Below are 19,369 nucleotides of genomic sequence, written 5' to 3'. Positions count from 1 at the left end.
TTCTAAATACAATAAAATAAAGTAAATAATAATCTTTATTAAAGGATCTCCCAGAGGCGATGGCCTGTCGAGGGGATCTCCTGATGCAAATCATGCAATAGAAATAAACAGTGAGGAAAACTACACGTGTTACAGTATATGCTACATAAATTAGCAATAAACACAGGGCTGGGTTGTTAAAAATAAAACAATTAATTTAAATGTCCAGGGATATACCACTTCAGTCAAATTTAAAACTTTTCACGTGCAAGCGATATTGCTGCTGAAATTTAGAAAGTGAATCTTGGGATGTCAGCCTTGGTGGAAGGCAGTACATGCATACATGCACTCCCTTCAGCGTCCCATAATAAGCACCAGCAAAGCAACTTTAAGAGAATGCCAAACATATGTAGGCATACACCAAACCAGTGAATATTGCATACATCAAAGTAGATACACATTCCAAAATACTCCAGCCTCGAGGAAAACCTCACTGTCTTCAAAAAACAAGCAAGATTAAACCTTGGCACTTGGTTCATGCATTTTGAAACCCCCTCGATAGGCCGCGGAGAAGCCTCCGGGGAGTCCCTAAGTAATAATATAGAAATACAAAAATGGCAATGGTTTGCAGATATTGAAGTCTGATCTTTGATCCAGATTGTGTTCACTTAGTTGTATTGAGGTATTCTGGAAGATAATTATGTCAGCAGTAACGCAGTCAGAACCGTACAAACACTAGATGGATGCACAATATGAATTTCAGAAACAGAATCTTCAATCTCTGGACAGACCCGCGGCCTCACAAATTCAGCAGAGCATCTTTCGCAGAATCTTCAATTCTGGACAGACTCTAACACAACAGAAACAAACAAACAAACAAACAAAATAAATAAACAAACAAACAAGCAACAACAACAAGCAAACAAACAAAATAAATAAACAAACAAACATGCTGTCAGACTGACATTGGAGTGACTGCTGAGTGCCAAGCACACCACAAGCACTTCCAACTGTCCACTCCGCAAACGTGCCTGAAAGCAACACTTCCTGCTCAATCCAAAGGTTTTTCGGGTAATTAACCCGAATCAGCCACTAAAGCTTGATAAGTAGGCCAAAGAAATTTGTGGCCCAGGCTCAGTGACGTGAAAAATTGATATAAAATCTGTCCCATGAATTATTGATCTCTTTTAATTGAAAGCTACCTTTCTCTGTTCACAAACTAAACCGGATTTTGAACTCCAACTTGGAAGGTTCATGGATATTGGTGGTAATTCCAAAGAGGGGATGGAAGGAAAGCCATTTTCCACGTTCTAAATTTAACATATTTTCTTGGCGCACAATCCCGAGTTCTAACTGCACACCTGACGAGCCGTTACGAACTATACGTGGTAACGATCATCGGGTGATACTATACACGTATACGGGAGTCAGAGAACGTTGTGTGATAATGGCCTAGTTCTCTGACTCCCGTACACGTCAACATCTACGGTAAAAAGTCCGAAACGGCTTGCGGTGTCATCCAGCAGCCACAAGTGGAGTGCAGAGTATGTACATGTACATGGCGCTCTTCTAACGAGGCGCTTCGTGAGTCGATTGGGTTGTACATTTATGACTCTCTCCCTATGACTCTCTCCCTAGGTCATACACAGTCAAGTTGGGAGTTGCCAAGGGCAACTACATGTGCGTGATTCAAAACTATGTATGGCGGAACATGGCTTCGCAGGCAGTGTAACGTAAAACAATCCATACATCGATTACGCTTTATGCTAACGTAATTACGTCTGACCGTCTAAAATGATTCAATCATGCTGTATACATGTACAAGGTGAAATGATAATACTCACCAAAGCATACAACCGAGCGATGCGGACGGTAGTGAAGCGTATTAAATTCGTGGCCGATATGCATTTTATTATCCACGTTGTTATACTGTCCGACAAAACCCTCCGTGTTAGTCCACATTCCATACGAACCATAGTGAGCATATGCTGCGAATCTGTAAAGGGTCGATGCCACGCAATGGTCATCTTTCATTTCATTATCTTTTAAAAGCAAAAAGCTACCCTGATCTCTGCACATCTTGTTTGCTTCTGTCCAGCTCGCAGTTAAAACAATACCGTTCCGGTCGGTCTGAAGGGTGGCTTTGTAGAAATTACAGATATGTGTTAAAGGTACTGTAGTGATGAAGCAAATGAACACACATGCACACATATGCACACACATGGGTTTACACACACACATACACACACACACACACGCACACTCACACTCACACACACACACACACACACATACACACATGCACGCACGCATACACACACACACGCATATACACACACATACACACAATCAACACTGCTATCACGCGAGCTCGGGTCTGCGGCAGTGAAGCATACCCGCATCAGGCCACTCAAAACACCCACAAAAGCACTAAAACTACAATTACCAAACTGCCTTACTGATGTAGGACCAGCTAAAACACCAACACCAACAACGCAACCCACAACATCCACAACAACCAACCATGCAATATTACAATTGTCAGACCAAGACGATCAACAGCAAACTGCAACAGAAGTTACACATTGTAAAAAACGGAAAAGGCAACTGGACCTAACTTGGTTGTGCTACTTTGCTGCTTCAAATTGTAGTTAGACTGCTTAGTCAAGTACTGGTATCATCACCATCCAGTAACAGTCGGCATTCTTTGTTACTGTACGACTGCCTTGTACTCGTTTGTTTTTGCACACACACCCCTCTTTCTCTCAATACTCTGTCAGTTCTGACTGCATTTAGTATCTAGTTTCAGTGGCGAACACTTACTCATATCCATATGAAGAGTTTGGATGCAAAGCGCGACAATCGGCCGAGATGAGAAATTGAGATTTTGAGTTCAGTGTGATCAATAGGTATAATAAAGGCAACTTCTGTTTGGCTGTGTGGTTTTCATGCGCCCTCGGTAGGGCTGTATGCTTTAACCCTTGATGGATAAGTCGTTGGCCTCAGCGGCCGTTCATGCGCCCTCAGCTGGCAGGTTGCCATTCGTGCGCCCGTGGTGGGCAGGATTACAAAGCCTGTCCCCTTGGAAAAATGCAATTCTGCGGCCGCTGCAAATTTCACAGAAGTTCCCATCATCCACGGAAATCACGGAATCCACACTTTTGCCTGCGGAATCTGAATGTTAAGGTAGATCAGTAAAATTCCTACTCAGAAAGCAGCAGAAAAACTACTTTGCGATCTGTTTGAGCACATTGCTCTTGCCAGTGTAGGTGAGTGCAGGTCTCTCCAAGATTCTTCACTCTCATTCACGGTTTGTGGCTGCAAAGGATAGTGTGAAAAGTACTCCTTAAAGCAACTAGTTGTCATATCCTCTACAAGGAAGGTGAACAATTTGCAGAAAGTGCCACAGATTTTTGATTTTACTGCAGAAAATGCCGCAGAAACCCCCTCCCCCCCCCCCCCCGGAATTTGCAGCCGAATTTTGAACTCTTGGCCGGGTTTTTTCTTCAAAGTGACAGCTTAGCCCTTGGGGGCTGGCTGTTGGCCTCAGTGGCGGTTCGTGTCGTCCGTCTGCAGTGAACAGCAGCAGGCTAGCCCTTGGCGAGCAACTATTTTCTGCACCTACCCATGGTAGGCAGTGTGAATCGCTGACGTTCCAATGTGATGACATTGCGCAGCTATTGTCATTTGCTTTCTTGGAACCAGTCTACCATCACATACTACTGTCGTGGACATGGAAACCCGGTTGGTGGTCAAGCGGCCCCAGGGCGCTGGCCATGCAGCCAGGGTTAGCACATGTGCACTGCGATCAACATGCGCATTGCATGCAACGTTCTGTACGCACTGACGGCGCCGGCCCCGGGAATTCGTCCGCATTTTCATGTCCACGCCAGTATACAGTCAACTTTGCGTATAACGACACTCGGTGGGGTATCAGAAAAGTGTCCTTATTTGCGAAGTGTCCTTATACGAAGTCTTATTATATGCATACAGGTAGGCGGGACTTTGTTCTGGGCATGGAAATTCTGTCGTTACTCATGAATTGTCGTTATATCCGCAGTCAATATTAGCGAAATTGACTATAGACCTGCATTGAGCATATTCTTTTCAAATCTTTATTCGAAAACAAGTCATGACAACCCTCAACCCTGCTTGTGAGTGTGTGTGCATGAGTACATTGTGGCTACCCTGGGCCTCACTGCGACGGTCAACATTAGCTAGAGAAGGCTACACTGGGCCTCACTGCGACGGTCGACATTAGCTAGAGAAGGCTACCCTGGGCCTCACTGCGACGGTCAACATTAGCTAGAGAAGGCTACCCTGGGCCTCACTGCGACGGTCAACATTAGCTAGAGAAGGCTACCCTGGGCCTCACTGCGACGGTCAACATTAGCTAGAGAAGGCTACCCTGGGACTCACGCGACGGTCAACATTAGCTAGAGAAGGCTACCCTGGGCCTCGCTGCGACGGTCAACATTAGCTAGAGAAGGCTACCCTGGGCCTCGCTGCGACGGATCTATTTACCCACATCACTGTGAGGTAGTTATAGTTTCATATTTCATAACCAGTTCCTACGCCCCTATTGTCAATAAAACTGCTGCATGGATTCGTCATTGTTCATGCAGGTAGAGTTGTCATTGAGTCAGTTCCTTACTCCATTCAATGATTGCATTGCCAATCCTGTGCAGCTACTATCTCTGGGAAGACATTACACTTATCTCCGTGAAGGTACTGTTAGGTACCTCCTCCCGTACGTTCTACAACCTTTTCCAAGCTGGCCTGCATGAACCCCATACTATGTCGTACTCACCTTTTGTCTCCTTTTGTCATCTTTTGTTCTGTTGGCCTGGGTAGCTACTTGCGCACCCATATTTGCCATAGCTACCCAGGCCCTTTATCTTGCCGCCCTCACTCGATCTGTCTCGCTCTCTTCCACAATGTAGTCGTTTCCGGTTCGTCCTTGTCTTCGTCTCCTATAATAAATGTCTTGCCAACTACCTGTTCCCGTTGTTGGTTGTGTCTTGGAAGGCAAGATGCTTATTCGTACTCATCAGTACTCAAATTCGTACTCAACAGTACTAACATTCGTACTCAACAGTACTAACATTCGTACTCAACAGTACTAACATATCTGTGTGAAGGTACTACACGTAACTCCCTGAGGGTCCTCTTGTACAGGCAAAATAAATTGCACAAATCATTCAACAAACTCTCATAATGAATTCAGTGAACTTTAAAATCAATTCAAATACTAGTGAATCCATTGGAACACAAAAGAAGAAAGGAAAAAAAACTAAAGGTAAAAGAGCCAACAATATCATTACCATACTGGCAGAGAAAAGCAGCTATTTACAAAGGCCCTATTCCTGCTCCTGTATCTCCCCGAGGGTACTAACTTCATGAAGATACTAGAGAGGTTCCGCACTACGTAAAGTTGAGCAACTTTACGTTAGTGGGCGGGAAAAACCCGTGAATTCGCGAGTTTGCACTCCACTTACGGAAAGTTGTCTACGTAGAGTACGTAGATAGGGCTCTGATGACGTAGCTGGTCCGTAAGTGGATTGGGGTACAAATTTATGACTCTCTCCCTAGGTCGATCTGGTCGTACACTGCCACGTTCGGAGTTGCCAAGGGCAGCTACGTGATTTGAAAACTCCGTATGGCGGAACCCAGATCGGCATGCAGTTTACGTAAGACTTTCCGTAGATCGACTACGGTTTTTACTAACGTAATTAGGGAGGTTTAGTCCCACGTAATCCGTGGGTACTTTACGTGGGTGTACCACGTGATACTCAGTGACCCACGTACAGACGTTTTCTGATTCACGACATGCCGTGTATGGAGGCTCACCCACGTTCCGCCAGAACGTGGGTGAAAATTAGAATGGAGCGCATTGTGCAAGCTGTGAGGGTGCTCAGCTGAAGAAGTTTCCGAAGCACGAAATCAAAATATTTGATGAGCTTCTTAGGCCCGGGTAGCTTCGTCTTTGACCAGGTTTGGGCCTTTCGCTTTATGCTTTTGTTTGTTCCGTGTGACTAAACACAACATTGCAACGTGGGTGCCCTTCATCCACTTTACGTGGATCACCCACGTACGCGTTTCCGTTACGTGGGAACTAAACCTCCCTATTACGTTATGCGGAACCTCTCTACTATCTCCCTGAGGCTACTAACTTCATGAAGATAAATTGTTATGTCTGGCCCTAAGGGCCCACACACAGCATTACTCAGGTTCGTACAGTTATTGTAATAATCAAGGAACAGAAAGACCAGGAACTTGAAGAGAGCCTACATTCTCGGACCTAGTCCAGCACAGCAAGCATGCAAAACCAGCCACGAGCCTAGGCGCGCATGCGCACCTTATCACATCACGTACACAGCACGATCTTCGTGAAGCTTTCCTCTGACAGAACAAGTAAATGTCCAGTGACCACTGGCAAGTTCAATTATCATTTCATTGGCCATTCGAAGGCTATCATGATGACAGCAACGAAATGCTGCCACAAATAGATCATTACTTGCGCTCAAGGGGCTCGTACTTTGCATTTTGTGTGACAATGCAATAGTTCAACATGGGATTAACACTGTTTGTTTCCTGCCCCCCCCTCCCCCCCCCCCACTATATTTTCCAGTCAAGAAACCTGACACAGGCTAAGTTTTGCTTGGTGAACAAGCACGCTTCAAAGAGCCCCGCACCTGGAGTACAGCTGATTTTCTGCTGATTTTTAGCTGTAACTTGCTGCACAAAGCAACCACCACAGTAACGGTTACTAGCCTAGTATGCCACACATCATAATAATTATTAGACATAGTCATCATCAAAGGTTAAATGGCTAGAATAGTGGCACTCACAGAAACATGCCGCAAGGTGTGGTGCCTTGGTTGCAACGGAGGAGTTTGGTCCTAGATCAATCATTGAATGCTTGGTGCTGTTAAACCAGTATGTAGGTTCGATATCCACAATGCGAGACACATTCAGCAGGAAACTGCTGACACCCGTGTTGTTGTGGACACTGGAATAGAGGTGAGCTCCAAAGCGGCATGTTTTGGAAGCCTCATATAAAGTAGCTACTGGTTTTGGGTGTACGACAATATGATAATCAATACCTGAAATGTCGATTATAGCAGCTAGTTGTGCTGTGTGCAGAAGCAAAGAAGCAGCATAAAAAGAAAAAAATCATGTCTGTAAGTTGGGTTTGAGGAAATCGGTGAATTGGCGCCGTCCCGATTTTCTCGTTCCGGGAATCAATTTGATGTCCTCGTTTTGTATCTCGAGAAACGTTACTCCTTAGGCTTTCCCCAAATTGGCCCGTTGTTTCGCCTATTTGGCTCTTCACCCGGCTGCAAAATCAGCTGATGGTTCAAAAATTGGCTGCAAAATTGGAATAATATTGAAAAATCGGCTAAGAGAATTGGTAGGGAGGGCCCAAATATGCTCAAAAATTTCGCATATTATGCTTTTTGCATATTGGCCACTTGCTTCAAAATAATGCTTCGAAATCACACAAAAGCAAAAAATATGCTCGAAATATGCTTGATCACCAGAGCTGATATCAGTGATAATTATGCGAATTCTTTGCACCTTGTAGCAAAATATGCCACATTTGGTACAATATGCTAGATTTGCTACTTTATGCGACCTCGAGTCAAAAAGGACCAAAATATGCGAAAATATGCGCAAGCATATTCGGGCCCTCCCTACATATTGGCTTCAAAATTGGTGAGATAATGGAAGATTTGGTAGATTTTCGTCAAATCTCAAAGGCACCCTCCAAAATCAGCGAATTTTTCGGCCGGAGGATTTGGGCATTTCACTAGTCATGATCTTCCTAAGGCCATGGTAAAAATTATCTTTGATTCTCTAGTACGCGTGCATCGATTTTTTTAAATTCTATGCATGCATATGCGTGCATGAAAACGGTCAATGCGAAAGGCATGAATCAGGGAGTAGTAAAAATGCCGGCATTTTTCTACTCCCTGGCCTGAATATAACATGTCACCATGTACATATGTGTGACCCTGTCTTTGGAAATAAAAAAAAATGTGGGAAATACAATAAAAATCGCTCGCTCGCAGCGATTTTCACAGGCTCATGACCTGAGAATCAACTTTATTTTTTACCATGGCCTAATGGCTAATGTTTGTCTGAGAGGAGGTGAAAGGACACGAGTCACACGACCTCAACGCACTAGCACTACAATTACTGAAGTAGAGATCTCGAACGGTCATGGTTGCAGCAACATCATTCCTTCCTAAACGCACATTGCAACAATATTTTGTAGATTTTCGGTGATTCTCAAAGGAATCCTCCAAAATCGGCGAAAAGCTTAGCAATTTTTTCCCTGGATACGTCTCGTTTCTGGCGAATTTTTCGGCCGGCAGATTTGAGGAAAGCCTATTACTCGTACGCTATTCATCCTCTCCTCTGTTCTAGAGAAATACAAAATACAGGTGTATTGTGGCAGGGTAGGTAAACTTTGTGCTCACTATTTATTATTATTATTATTATTAAGTAGTGGTTGCGACTTCGGCGATGATTTGTAAGAAAGGGTTTGCTCCCCACACTGGAGCTCGCGCTATTCCGCCGACTTTACTTGACACTTGACTGACTCACGACTGCCATCCAGAGCACACGAGAAGTCCATCGAACCTTCGACCACATGACCTACCACATCGAGCAGAACGAGATCCAAGCACAAGCTTAACGACGGCTAGGCTGCCGGCCTGACTGGACAAAAGATCTCTGGCTTCACAAGATGCCAGAAGTCGGAAACCATGTCCTTTGCCGCGACATCCATCTCCGAAAAGATCTCCATCGTCGTCTAAAAAGGCTTGAAATACTCAATATTCAACCGAGATTCGCGGTCTCACCCTTTCTCAGATCTAATCATTTTTTGTTGTAGCAGTTGCAGGGCAAATCCCCGCGACTACTTCAACAGGGCTTGGCTCCAAAGCATGCCTGGAACAAGTCATATCGAGGTTGCAAGCCACCCCTCTCAGCAAGAAATTCGAAATTTCAATGGTGGAAGATGTACTATGAAGAGAATTTCAAAAAGTATGGTTCGAGGCGCGATCGTTCAACCTACATCATTCAAACTTTGCAGGATGGTTCTGACCTACATGGTAGGCATGGAACCAAAGGGTTTGATGTCATAGCTGACACACATAGTCACACACACAGCACATTCGTGTGCACAGATACTAAATTAGTGAACGTCGTCATCTTCTTCCCGCCGGTCTCAAAATTAATGTACTATGACGTACTATTTCGCCTGACGATCTCAAGTCATCACGCCGTCTGTCACGTGGTCCGCCATCTCAAGGAGCCGCGGCTGCTCACGTCTTCACCTTCAGGTTTTTCTGGTGTTATGCTGGGCACAGTTTTACGTCGTGTCCGGGACCACTCAATGACGACGACCGACGAGAGACGGGAGAGATGATTGATAAAGGACGATGACGACGGACGAAACTATGAGGAAGACTCGAGATGACATTGGAAACTGGGAGCGAAGGCCACGCAGGACGAATCCAGAAGTTTACGTATACGACAAATTTCCACCATCGCTGCCACCAATGTTGTAACTGCCTTTTCTTCACCTGCTCCTAGCCCCGTGTCATCTCCACACTTATACAATGGACGACGATAACTACATTTAGAAAGACTGTTTATTGCAAGACGACTACGGAAACACAACTGGACATGATGAACTCAAGACGAAGACTGCTTTTCACACCACAGCAACATGCGCATGCAACACCACGTACACACAATGTACACATGACGTGCACAAAATAACGTACTACAACATATTTGAGTATTGTTTCATCAAGCGAGTTCACACTGCATTTTAAAACCAGAAAAAATCCCTTACCGTAGCATGCTACCTGCCCTACTTTCTGCTGATCTTTTCCTAAGTAGGTTGTATAGCCAGCCTTGCGCCATAGGTATTTCAAATTGTAACCAGCAGTTTCCGGCAGGTACTGATAACCAAATGCAGTGGCACAATTTCTCGCCCTGAATGGTGCAATTGTTGCTCCCATGGCATGACAGGCGGTCCTGGCTTCCTGTAATGACACCAGCTTTGTGCGAACATTACAGGTGGACCGCGGTAGGACCATATATCCACCAATTGGACAATATGGAATCCCATCGAAATGCCTATTGTTTGAGTAAAAATCTAATGGGAAGAAAAGCAATAAACACACACACACACACACACACACACACACACACACACACACACACACACCTTCAGACCTCAGACCTGCCCATCACGGAAACGATGATAGTGAACAGCTATGTTAGACATAGCAACTTGTGCTGGAATAACATTACTCAACAGCTTGCAAGGCTGATGGATTGATCGCCACTAATTTTAGCCTGGTATCCACCACACAGCTGATTAAAGTGACTCCCTCTCTCTCCCTCTCTCTCTCCCTCTCTCTCCCTCTCTCTCCCTCTCTCTCCCTCTCAGCCTGGTATCCACCACACAGCTGATTAAAGTGACTCTCTCTCTCTCTCTCTCCCTCTCTCTCTCCCTCTCTCTCTCCCTCTCTCTCTCCCTCTCTCTCCCTCTTAGCCTGGTATCCACCACACAGCTGATTAAAGTGACTCTCTCTCTCTCTCTCCCTCTCTCTCCCTCTCTCTCCCTCTCTCTTTTTCTTTGCAGCAAGATAATGACAATCGCGTTCGCAGAGCCTCATGGTAAGACATAGCCAGTTTGTAGGCATTAAAGTCGTTCTCGTACGCATTCGACCTTCATGCCAGTTTTCTATGACTATATTGACCTGAAAAAGACGAAAATAGTATGGACCCGCTGGGGTGGGCGTTTGCAACGGACTATACGGTATATCTGTCTCCTCTGCAATAGCTGCTGCTTCTTCGTCAGTCGGAAAAGCAGCAGCGCTCACTCTTGACCGGCCCGCTCGGCCATTTCTTCAGCTTAATATCGAGGTTCTCGGCCCCAGACCGAAGTCATGAAGATCAGCCATGGCTGCATCCTCACTCTCACATGGAGTTACCGGTATGTCTTTGAGGTCGCTTGCACCACCTACTATCGGTCGCCAAATCATTTGAAATAGCATTGACACTATTGCTTTCACGCACTCCTTTTGACCTAGCTGAACGCTATGACATTGCGGAGGGTGTGGCGCAGCCGCATGACGTCATGGCGCAGCCCCCGAAACTCAGTTTTTCAAACGGAAATATCTAGAGAACGCTTTGTCGAAGACACGTGGGACCAACACCATATTATGTGAAGAGAAGCCAGGCGTCAAAACCAATCCAAAATATGTTAACTCTCGTCTTATTCTTCGGTGCAACAGTTAGAAAAAAATTAGATGTCTACGTTTCGTGACGAAAAACCTAGGCGCGGCTTATACTCCGGCAAGTATGGTATTATTTTGAGGTGTGTTTTTCCAAATGACAGGATGTAGATGCAGTCTGTATTGGCTATAGCATACCTTTTCTTTTCACCTATGTCTTCACGAAACACAGACATGTAGCCTATGTTATCACCGATAATTTCACCATCATAGTCTAAGCTGGTTGGTCTCACCCTCTCCTCAATTCAATTGGCTGTCTTGACATGCCACGAGGTGCAGAAATAAATAAATAAATAAATAAGCTGCATGGCCATTTGTGTTTTTTGTGGGCGTTTAAAGTGCAGCTTACTTGGAAATATGGTTTATTTTTATTCTGAAAGATCAAGAGGTTCTACACGGTGTCTTTGGATTATCCACGTGGATAAACTTGCCACGAGATCTTTGCAGATCGGAAGACACATGATATGCCCAGACCGAAATCCCCGTCCAACGCCTTGTAAGACCGCTTTGCTTTTGTGCCCAAGTATGAAGCCCCCCTACCAGGCCAACCATACCCGAGCTAAGCCTGTTCCAAGCGCGCACATTACCTTACACCTTACACCATACACACAAACACACAACTCAGCACCAATACTGTAGCGCAAACCAGGTATGGCCACGTCACATCAGCCTCCACTACGCTACACCCACAGAGTACTGTCATTGATGCACAAAATGCTCACCTAATCCTTCTTTTTCCTTTTTGTCGCAGGTCACTCCAGAATAGCCACAGCTGCAACTGCATTGACTGTCAACACATTGGCTGTGTTGTGAGCATAGCTTGCACGGCTCAGCTGAAAACATGAGGGAGAAACAGGAGATAGAAGAAACAGGAAGAAAAGTTAATGAAGGAAGAAAGAAAGAAAAGATGCAATAGGCAAATGGAAAGGATGTGACGGCAATAGGTAAAAGCAGAGCGACAACAGCAACGACAATGGCCAGGACAACATTACAACAACCACTTCAGCTGCCGCTACCACCGCTGATATTGCAAGCACCGGCCGCACGAGCACCTCCAGCACCCCCCCCCCCCCCCCGCACCAGCAACCACAACAACCACAACAACAACAGCAACAACAGCAACAACAACAACAACAACAACAACAACATCCGTATGTACTTGCTCACATTGCTCAGCACATCTATAGCTCCATTGTGCCCAGCCTATGTGATAAACTCCCTATTGCCATCGCTACTGCTTCAGCAAGCAGCTAAACTTTGATCTCTCTGTATCCGATCCCCGTGCCGGTAATTATTTTTCTCTTATTGGCCATAGGCCATCGTGAGAACAAAAGATTTCAAACAACAACAGCATCAACAACAAAAGAATTCAAATTCAAACAACAACAAGCAGCAGCAGCAAAAACAACAGCAACAGCAGCAACAGCAACATAAACAGCAACAGCAGCAACAGCAACATAAACAGCAACAAAAACAGCAACAACACCAACACCAACACCAACACCACCACCACCATCACCAACATTACAGCAACCACTTCAGCTGCCGCTACCACCGCTGATATTGCAGCTCTGTCACCAGCAGAACATTTAGCACCGGCCGCACGAGCACCTCCAGCACCCCCCCCCGCACCAACAACAACCACAACAACAACAACAACAACCACAACCACAACCACAACAACAACAACACCAAGTATAAAGAATTCAAACGACAACAACAACAATCTGCTCCTGCAGCGCTCACCCTCTCCCATACTTGTAAAGTTCAAAGTGATGTAAATCACTTTCCAACTGTTTAACCCACAATCTCACCTTCTCATAAATTTATCTCTTATTGGCGATGGTGCCATCGTGAGAATAAAGAATTCAAACAAGAACAACAACAACAACAACAACAACAACAACAACAGTGGCAGCAACAACAACAACAACAACAACAACAACAACAACAACAACAACAATAGCAGTAGCAGCAATTACTCACCATAGCAGATTACATTTCCGACTTGATCATCACCATTGGCGTCAGATCCATCCCTGGACTTCAGTTTGAAGTCATTAGTTGTCTCGGTTAACCACCCATCTGTCCATACAGCGTCATAGCCAATATAATTTCCAATACCGCTGTGGTAGGCAAAGTCCCACAAGCAGTGAGCAGCACTCTTTGGTGGTAAAGTCAAATTTTGCGCCCCGCAAATTTTCATTGCTTCAGAAAGGTTTTTCTTGGTATTTGCTCCTTCTGAAAAAAGCATCTGTGGAACTGCGAGGTAGATGCCCACTGGACAACGACGATAGGTGCTAACGATTGATAATAAAGATTCATGCCTATAATATCCTGGCAGGAAGAATCACACACAGAAGAGGAAAGGTTGTGAGGGCCAATGACTATTTTTTGTTTGTTTGGGGACAACAGCTTTTGTTAAGAGCTTTGAAGAGTATAAGCATCGCAGTCAAAATCATTCATCATAGCACGACAAAACAAGCAGGAAGGGTGAGATGAATGCAGGACTAGTTTATACTTTTCTGTTTCAATTCCCTGCCTCTTATGAGTACTGTTTAAAACAAGAAGAACATCAGTACAACATGCAAGCCCATACTGTCAAGGCGTGCAACTAGTACTGCTTATACGGACTGTGCTGCCACATAATAGCGGCCGATTGATTTGTATTGTTATCCACAACATGCATCCTTGTCGTCCTTTCAACCTTTACTTCAAAAGTACAGTAGAGTCGCGCGCTGAAGAACGTGGAGCCCAAGAACGTACAGCCTGATATTCTAAGAACGCCACAGCCTAAAGATAAAGCTAAGAACGGCGGTGTTGGTTTTCTGGCAGCTTATGGGATACATGTGATCCAGCACGGATTGTTTCTAAGTACGTACTATAAGAATGCAGCCAGATTGCTGACAAAATAAGAACGTCCCAGGCTAACCCCTTGGCAACAACGTTCTTGGGCGGGCGACTCTACTGTTTAAATTCAATAGTGCCCCAGATGTGGCACTATACAAGAGAGAGCACTATTCAAGACACCGAGGTGTGCAATTTGATACTCGGATGTCGCTACTCTTCAAAAACCTGCATCTATATGTAACCGTCTTTTTTACATTCAAGAGAAGGCACTATTTTTTTCAAATGATGGTACATTTACGTCATCAAGCATAAAAACAATGAAGGCAAAGAAAACAGAGCCTAAAGTTTACTCTAAACTCATAAAAACAATGAAGGCAAAGAAAACAGAGCCTAAAGTTTACTCTAAACTCTCACGACTCTGTAACGGAGATTTTGATCATGATGCCCCCAGAGCAATGGCATGGGCAAGACTAGTGGCAAAAGAAAATCAAACCGTTGCACATGTGCTTGGTCACAAGCCCCGGGGGTGAGGCACTATTCAAGAGAGGGCTTTATTTTTTCACTGGCTCTCGGAGACAGGGGCACTATGAGATAATGCACTACGTTATTCAAGAGAGGGCTCTAACCGCAAGAGGACAGTATACAGGACACGAGCGAGTGCATGCATAGACCACTGGATTCGTAGCTTCGATTGACAGCTCAACATCCAAAGGGAAATTCCCGTTAAAAGTAAAATACATCTGTAATGGTGAAAGAGAGTCGAACATTGGACCAAACAAATAAAAGGCAAAGGCAGATGGATAAATATACATTCTATTACTTCCAATGTCACTTATCATAAGAAGAATCCTGGGCTCATCACCTGCATAATGGTAGCACTGGACTTCTACGACTAGTATATTCTGTGGCATAGAAATGAAATTGACTCTGACTGAAGCATTGTAGATGTATACCTGCCTTGGTACAGGTACGTTGATTCAAAGAATATTTCAAAAACTCAGATGGTGAGCCAAGGAAAAATTTGTAACTTGGAAATTGTGGGCACAAGTTATGCGATAGATTCCACCAACTAAACCAGAATTTGAACAGTCAGACGTGTTAGTTGCTGGACTCGATCGCATAACTTGTGCCCACAATTTTCATTTTACAAAGAATATAATAAAAAAGAGAAGAAACACATGAGAACGACTGGCGCAGTGTCTCAGTTTAAAGAATCTTTTGTTGGGAATAAAAACCTGCATACAAATCAAGGCAAAAACTTAAATACTCAATCAACTTGTGATAGGTATGATGAATTGAGGAGCATCTTACACAACAGTGTGGCTTGCAATCTTGACAAAATCAACTTTGGTACAGCGTATCTCCATTGCACCTGGGTACAACAGCAACGTAGGCTACTCTCAAATGACCAGACAGAGGCTGGAAGTACCAGCGCAAACAGAACACAAAGAAGCAGTAGTCTTTGCCAGAGGGTCTAGACACCTGGAGTGTCCCCCCTCCAATACGCTGCACTACAACTCACTCACCTGGCTTTGGAGAAGACCAAGCGTGACGCCACGCAGCGTCAGTAAAGAGCACCCATGCGCTCGCAATGAGCAAAATACTCAACAATGCCTGGACAGAGGGCACACGTCATGCAATACAATGCCACAGCCAAACACATGTATTGGTAAACCTTCACAAGCCAAGCAAGAGACAAGCACAAAGCAGTCATGTACATGTCACACATAATGCGCAGTACTACTTGTCATAACAGAGACTCCGCACAACGTGACCATGGTAGTAAAACAAACAAAGTCAACCTACAGAAAGTTAGTCTTTTGAAAATGCGCTACTTGGGTTCATGCACTCTGTGCCATGCGTCATAAAATCTTAAATGACTACATAGTCTGTACATGACTGAACACTATGTGCAGTGGGCATAATGTGGCAGTGTGGATGGAACTCATGCTAATGACGTACATAAAGCACACCGGAGAAGTGTACAGGATGGTTGTATTCATTGCAAGGAACAAAATGACGTACAGTAAAACCTGTCAAGGCGAACACTCAAATAAGGCGACCACCTGTCCAAGAAGACCACTGAAACCAGGATCAAGGGATGATATTTCCAGTCAAATGACCCTGGATAAGGAGACCACCTGGCAACAGAGACGACATTTTGAAGGTCCCTTGAGTGGTCGTCTTAGATAAGGTTTACTGTACATACTTGACTGATTGTGTTGTATGGTGATGGGTGCAAAGGAGAATTGAGGCCTGGGGGGGGGGGGGGGCACCTGTAAATTGAGGACAGTTGGCCTCAGTCCCTTGGGTGTCCATAATTGTCAGGCTCGACTGTACTCTACTTTCCACTTCACCACCAACCACTACACGAACCCCGTCATGATATCCTGGATTGGCCAGGGCCTGCCTAACGACAAATAATTTCCCTTTGACTTCGTTGAAGCATGATGATGACGGCAGAGCTAGTTCTCTTTATTGCTGTATTAAAGTTGTTGCCTTCCTAAATCTCCCGTACAGGTTTTTTTCACTCTGGCAAATGGAAGCGAGGTTGGAAATTCTAAATTTTCACGTCGTTCCCACTGGAGCCGTTTTACAGCACTGATAAAGCGCACTACAATGGTACAAGATTCGTATGGGAAGATCTGATAAATGCATGGCCTCGCCGCCTCTCTCCCCGCCTCTCGACCACTATAATCCTGAAATACTGATACACATACTGATAGGTTGAGTACATACCTTGGCCATTTCTGGTGGCTAGCTTTTCCGCTCTTAGATTCTGATTCACGGACGTTTTCCTCCTTGACAGATGTTGCTACAGCAGGTTGTAACAGCAACACAAACTCTCAGTCTTCTCGCTTTATAATCTCTATTTAAAGGATCTCCCAGATCAGCAGAGGCGATGGCCTGTCGAGCTGCGAGGGGATCTCCAGATGCATATCATGCAATAGAAATACACAGTGAGGAAAACTGCATGCATACCGATATGCTACAGAACAACAAGGACGATCAAGGCTTGTTTGCTGCTACTTCACGTTTCATACATAATGAGCAATAAAAACAGGGCTAGGCTGTTCCACTTGTCTACTAGTACATTGTTTCTAGTGGGAGTCAAAACATACAAACTAGTAAATGCTTACAACTTCTTTCGAGAGCTCTTCTTCTTCTTCTTCCTCGTCCTCTTCTTGCACAGGAAATGAATGCAATGCTGAAGTGCCTGAGCTATTTGCATTAAGGCCGATTCACAATACAACTTTCTGCTGTCGCAAGCTGTCGCAATGCACCTGTCGCAGAAGTTGAAGAAAGTTCAACTTTTGCGACATACACAGATGGAGTACAGTTTCGACCCTGGGTGCACGTGCATAGTACTTCTTGTGCATGAGGATGTCGCAAACATGAAGAATATTGTGAACCGTGTGTCGCTATTTATTTTTTACCAGGCGTGGGCCATCCCCTGATGTCATAGGTGCCAGTCGCTGTCGCAGCTCGTCGCATGTGTCGCAAGTCGCATGTCGCGTCGCAGAAAGTTGTATTGTGAACTCTCTCAGGCGCAATTCTGCCACTACCAGAGCGGTATGGACAGTATGTCACCGTACCAAGAGTCCATAACCGGGGGGGTTATGGACTCTTGGGCTGTGTTTACATGAGAAATTTCAACCCGGGTCGAGTTCAGCCCGGGTTGAAAGTCTGTACGATAGACAAAAGAGGTGAGCGTTTACATGAAGACAGTTGACCCGGGTCAAATACTGATATGCCGCCAAAAGTCCACTTCTACAGTTCTGTATGGTCACGTGAATCTGTTCGCGCGAAATGTGCATCTGCAGTGCCGTTCAAACCTGGCGCGAGATACGCACAGAAGTACGTTTGTACGATTTTCTTGACCCGGGTTGATTTCAACCCTCCCCTTGGGGGGAGGGTTGAAATCAACCCGGGGCGAAATTTCAACCCGGGTCAAGCGCAATGCGTCATGTAAACGCGCCATTCACTTTGTGCACATGGCGGGTTGAAATCTGACCCGGGTCGAACTCAACCCGGGTTGAAACGCTTCATGTAAACACAGCCTTGGTGGGAGCTTTTTTTTTCGAATTTGAGATGAGTTGAGTTTTTTGCTGCTCCGGGCTTTTGAGCGGATCTTCGATTGGTTTCAGTGCGGTGCGCGTCATATCGCCAAGCGCGCCATGCAGGGTGGCCACCAATGTTGTCGGTGCAACGGCAAAGGCTCCTGTGTTGGCTGTGCTTGTGTCAAGAGTGGAAGGAACTGCCAAAACTGCGGCCCTGCTCAAAATGGAAGGTGCAAGAACCAACCACCCGCGGCGAGCCAACCATCTTCGCAGTGTACGGGTACGGGCGATACGGTAACGGCGGCTGGGCCTCGGGCCAGCGGCAGTGTTGTGAGTACGGTAGTGCAGGGTTTGCAGACCCCGAGGAAGGCAACAACCGCTGAGGAGATTGCCTCAGCTGCGCTCTCCGCGGCGCTGTCGACGACTCCTGTCTCGATATCGAGCTCCCAGCAATTTGCATGGGACACGCTGGAAGGTGACACAGCGAGCAATGCCAATGACTCTGACATCCCCGAGGACGTGGCCTCAGACAGTCAAGCAGCCCAGCTGCTCGCCACATTGGATGCCAGCCAGCGTGAGGATCAAATCGCTGCAGACGCACACGTTTCACTTCCTCCACATGTGGAATCAACAACAGGACCGTTCACACTTGGAACAATGGACAGTCAAGCCACACAAGCTGCCATTCATGCAGCATACGAGGAAGCAGTGCACTTCAGGCCAAACACCTTTGATGTTCCTCATGGAACTACGGGCAGAGCTTTTATCTCCACACTCAGCAGCTATCTGCAATGCTTTGGAGATACAGGTCCATATGAGGGTCAGGCAATCAAAATTGCTTTGGTATTCCAGCAACTGCTCCTACAACAACCCCATGCATCCTCGTCACAGTCATTCTCTAAGCGTCTCCAGGCGCGCCTTGACCTCTGGAATCGTGGTGAGCTTGACGAGCTGCTCTATGAATGCCGCACTATCCAGCACCTCCTGCGAGCACACGCGTCATCCCCGAAAAGCAGGGCCGATGAAGCCAGAGACTTTGCAAACCTCGTGACCAATGGGAAACTGAGGTCCGCCACCCACATGTTGGCAGATGGTGGTCGTGGAGGAGTGCTGGACTTGGATGACTCCATCAATGGAAGCACCGTTCGGGATCTC

The 19,369-nt window shown here is 45.6% G+C and overlaps 1 protein-coding gene across 1 annotated transcript; it reads right to left on the bottom strand.

Moving 5' to 3' along the window:
* Nucleotides 1–366: 366 nt before the first annotated feature.
* On the bottom strand, nt 367–17,382 carry LOC135818340 (uncharacterized). The gene is made up of 9 exons (XM_065331700.1): nt 17,294–17,382; nt 16,893–16,968; nt 15,680–15,767; nt 13,290–13,640; nt 12,026–12,136; nt 9,851–10,156; nt 6,831–7,115; nt 1,824–2,153; nt 367–829 (listed from the first exon to the last, which is right to left on the bottom strand). Exons 2-9 carry the CDS (start codon nt 16,899–16,901, stop codon nt 813–815), a joined length of 1,497 nt encoding a protein of 498 aa, XP_065187772.1. The 5' UTR covers nt 16,902–16,968; nt 17,294–17,382; the 3' UTR covers nt 367–812.
* Between the last annotated feature and the right edge of the window lie 1,987 nt (nt 17,383–19,369).

The sequence above is a fragment of the Sycon ciliatum genome, chromosome 5 (genome assembly GCF_964019385.1).
Source record: "Sycon ciliatum chromosome 5, ocSycCili1.1, whole genome shotgun sequence".
Lineage (NCBI taxonomy): Eukaryota > Metazoa > Porifera > Calcarea > Leucosolenida > Sycettidae > Sycon > Sycon ciliatum.
Note: the sequence above shows the minus strand (reverse complement) of the source record. Positions and strands in the feature narration are given on the sequence as shown.